Source organism: Rhinopithecus bieti, unplaced genomic scaffold (genome assembly GCF_001698545.2).
Source record: "Rhinopithecus bieti isolate Rb0 unplaced genomic scaffold, ASM169854v2 scaffold_574, whole genome shotgun sequence".
Classification (NCBI taxonomy): domain Eukaryota; kingdom Metazoa; phylum Chordata; class Mammalia; order Primates; family Cercopithecidae; genus Rhinopithecus; species Rhinopithecus bieti.
In genome coordinates, this window is record NW_016803605.1 from 3,333,293 (window position 1) to 3,337,104 (window position 3,812).

The following is a 3,812-nucleotide window of genomic DNA, read 5'->3' on the forward strand; positions in this document are numbered from 1 at the left end:
ATTGCTGCTAATTGTTCCTGAGAATCTTCCTAAGCAGCAATACGCTTGAGAATGTTATTAGCTGCTACTGCTCGTTTTCCTTCTAATGTCCTGAGGAAACCAAAAGCAAAATGAAACAAAAACCCCTCAAGGCTATAGCTTTTGTATCTTGGTCTAGTGAGCAAACTGCAAATTGAGACAAGGAATAGATTCTGGAGCAATCTCCAATCCGTACACAGGTACTTCCTGGCATCAAATCCCCAGGACATTTCTTGGCCCCTAATTGCATTTTCCTTTTCAAAATGTTGAGGTTAAAATACATACAACCACAGAGGGGAGAAAATCTCAGGTCTAGAAATGGCGACGTCTTCATCTAGAAACAGGACTGATGGGAGCTTGGCAGGGGTCTCTAGGATCCAACAGAGGTTGAGTTGCATCCTGCAGCCCAACTGTCCACATTTAGAAGTGACAACATTCATGAACTAAGTCAACATCCACCACAAATAACATGAAATAAAGCTCACAGTTGGGGAACATGAAAATAACGCACACAGACCTCACCCACCAATCCCCTAAGCTGCGAAAACAAACGCTTGCATTTCAACTTTTCTCAAATGTCAAATTAGCATATTCTTCCCCTCCATGTAAAGTTTTAACAAACTTGACTCAATCTGCCTTTATTAAAAAACCTTACAAAAGATGTATTTAAATGCTTGAAAAAATTAACTGTATGCTCTATGCACAGATAAATTTCTTACTGTACAGCTAAATATGGTTATATCCTTTGTTTAAAAAATTTTTTCCCACTAATGACACTTCGTGTGTAGTTCCACGTCAATGATCTTTCCGCTCCTCTGGGAATGTGTCCTAAGAGCTGCCGGGTGGGTGGAAATAGCCTTACACAGCGCCACTTTCTTGCTCAGTCGTGTTTATTAAGATTGTTTGGGGTTTGGCTTTTTTTTCCTCCGTTTCCGTTTTCTGAGACAGCGTGCTGGTAACTGTGGACCCGCCCGGCCGGCTGACCTTCACTTGTCCTTGGAGCGGTCCAGGCTCTCGAGCACCCGGTTGAGACGGATGTTGAGCAGTCTGACCTGCTTCTCCAGGTGCTCCAGCTTCTCCTCCACGCTGGGGTTGCTGGGGTTGCTGGGGCTGCTTCGCCAGTAGAAGCCCATGGGCCCGGTCATGAAGTAGACAGCCACCACGAAGCACAGCGGCAGCACCGCGTTCTCGGGCTCGCCCTCGTACTTGTGCAGGATGTACACGCAGGACATGGAAAACAGGACGACGCGCACGATCCAGAAGAAGCGGCCGAACACCACATGCAGGACGCTGAAGGTGAAGCCCAGGGTCAGGGACAAGAACCAGTAGGCCAGGAGGACGACGCCGACCAGGAGGAGCGCGCGGGCTGGGCTGCTGGACACTGAGGCTGGGCTGAAATACTGGGACAGGTTGGAGACTGCAGGACAGAAAAGAGCAACAGGGCTGGTTACACAGGGGCCAGGGTTTCTTGGCAAGCTGGAGCTGGGTAGCTTAGCTGGCCTGCTGGGCTTAAAAGGCCTTTGCAACAACCCAAGGAACTCAAGGAAGTTCCTCTGTGAATAGTCACACTAAGCTCCGTGAGGACACACAGGGAAGCCTCTTTTTTTTTGAGACCGAGTCTTGCTCTGTTGCCCAGGCTGGAGTGCAATGGTGTAATCTCGGCACACCGCAACCTCTGCCTCCTAGGTTCAAGCGATTCTCCTGTCTCAGCCTCCTGAGTAGCTGGGATTACAGGCATGCGCCACCACACCTGGCTAATTTTGTATTTTTAGTAGAGACGGGGTTTCTCCATGTTAGTCAGGCTGGTCTCGAACTCCTGACCTCAGGTGATCCACCCGCCTCGGCCTCCCAAAGTGCTAGGGTTACAGGAGTGAGCCACCGCGCCCGGCCAGGGAAGCCCTTTAAGACGGTCTGCCATATTGAGTTTTAAAAATCCTCTCCATACACTGGTTTCTCTTCAAATCATATACATCTTTCACCTTTAGCCTGGGCAACATAGTGAGACCCTGATATGGACTGGCTCTGTGCTCCCACACAAATCTCATCCTGAATTGTAATCGTCACGTGTGAAGGAAGGAACCTCGTGGGGGGGTGACTGGGTCATGGGGGTGGTTTCCCCATGCTGTTTGTGATCGTGGGCGGGGGGTCTCATGAGATCTGATGGTATAAAAGTGTTTGGCAGCTGCCCCCTTTGCTCTCTCTCTCTCTCTCCTGCTGCCTTGTGAAGACGGTGCTTGCTTCTCCTTTGCCTTCTGCCATGATTATGTTTCCTGAGCTATGCAGAACTGTGAGTCAATTAAACCTCTTTTATTTCTATATTACCCACTCTCAGGTTTTTTGTTTGTTTGTTTGAGGCTGGAGTGCAGTGGCACAATCTTGGCTCGTTGCAACCTCTGCCTCCCAGGTTCAAGCAATTCTCCTGCCTCAGTCTCCCAAGTAGCTGGACTTATAGGCACATGCCACCATACCCAGCTGATTTTTATATTATTAGTAGAGATGAGGTTTCACTATGTTGGCCAGGCTGGTCTTGAACTCCTGACCTCAAGTGATCCACCTCCTCAGCCTCCCAAAGTGCTGGGATTACAGGCCTGAGCCACTGTGCCTGGCCTCGGGTATGTTTTTATAGCAGTGTGAAAACAGACTAATACAGACCCAATCTCTAGCGAACACAAATTTTTAAAAATTTAGACAGGCGTGATAGCACACGCCTGTAGTCCCAGCTACTCAGGAGGCTGAGGTGGGAGGATCACTTGAGGCTGGGAGGTCAAGGCTGCAGTGAGCCAAAATGTGCCACTGCACTCCAGCCTGTTTGACAGAGTAAGACTTTGTCTCAAAAAACAACTTTTGCCTTTTACTGAAACACCTCTGGCAGTGGGGCATAGCCTGCAAATGGTCCTTCAGTTTCCATAGTAACAAATGCCCTTCAGGCTGAGCACACAACCACCTAGGATTAAAGCATTTCCTAGCTTCTCTTGCAGCTACATAAGCAAGCTTTGGTCAAGGAGAGGTAAGTGGAAGTCTTTTGCAGTAGCTTCAGAGGGTTTTCCCTTAAAGTAGCAGGAATATGTCCTTTACCTCTTCTGCCTGCTGGAACATGGATACAACGGCTGGAATTGGAGCAGCCACTTTGGAACATGAGGTCGGGGAAGGCACTCATGGAGGAACAATACAATGGAAGGTACTTTGGTCCAGAGCACCACATGCATCAGAGCCATCAAACCCGCCTCACCACCTCCCTGAGAACTTTTATAGAGGGAAATAAGCATCCATCTTGGTTAAGCCAATGTTATGTTGGATTTCTGTTTCAGCCAAACCTGATCCTAACTGGTACCCACACACGAAGTTCCATCTCAAGAATGCAGTGAAATGTAAGAGTAGCATCTTCGGCCGCGCGGTGGCTCAAGCCTGTAATCCCAGCACTTTGGGAGGCCGAGACGGGTGGATCACGAGGTCAGGAGATCGAGACCATCCTGGCTAACACAGTGAAACCCCGTCTCTACTAAAAAAATACAAAAAGACCGGGCGGGGTGGCTCAAGCCTGTAATCCCAGCACTTTGGGAGGCCGAGACGGGCGGATCACGAGGTCAGGAGATCAAGACCATCCTGGCTAACATGGTGAAACCCCGTCTCTACTAAAAATACAAAAAACTAGCTGGGCGACCTGGCGGGCGCCTGTAGTCCCAGCTACTCGGGAGGCCGAGGCAGGAGAATGGCGTGAACCCGGGAGGCGGAGCTTGCAGTGAGCTGAGATCCGGTCACTGCACTCCAGCCTGGGCGACAGAGCGAGACTCTGT

General features: G+C 49.6%; 1 protein-coding gene across 1 annotated transcript in view; it reads right to left on the reverse strand.

The window, feature by feature from the left end:
• Positions 1-637: 637 nt before the first annotated feature.
• Positions 638-3,812, reverse strand: part of BRI3BP (BRI3 binding protein) — a 15,153-nt gene continuing 11,978 nt past the window's right edge. Inside the window, exon 3 of the mRNA XM_017889603.1 lies at positions 638-1,435. Coding sequence (XP_017745092.1) covers positions 1,005-1,435 — 431 coding nt within the window. The 3' untranslated portion in view covers positions 638-1,004. The remainder of the gene's footprint in view (positions 1,436-3,812) is intronic.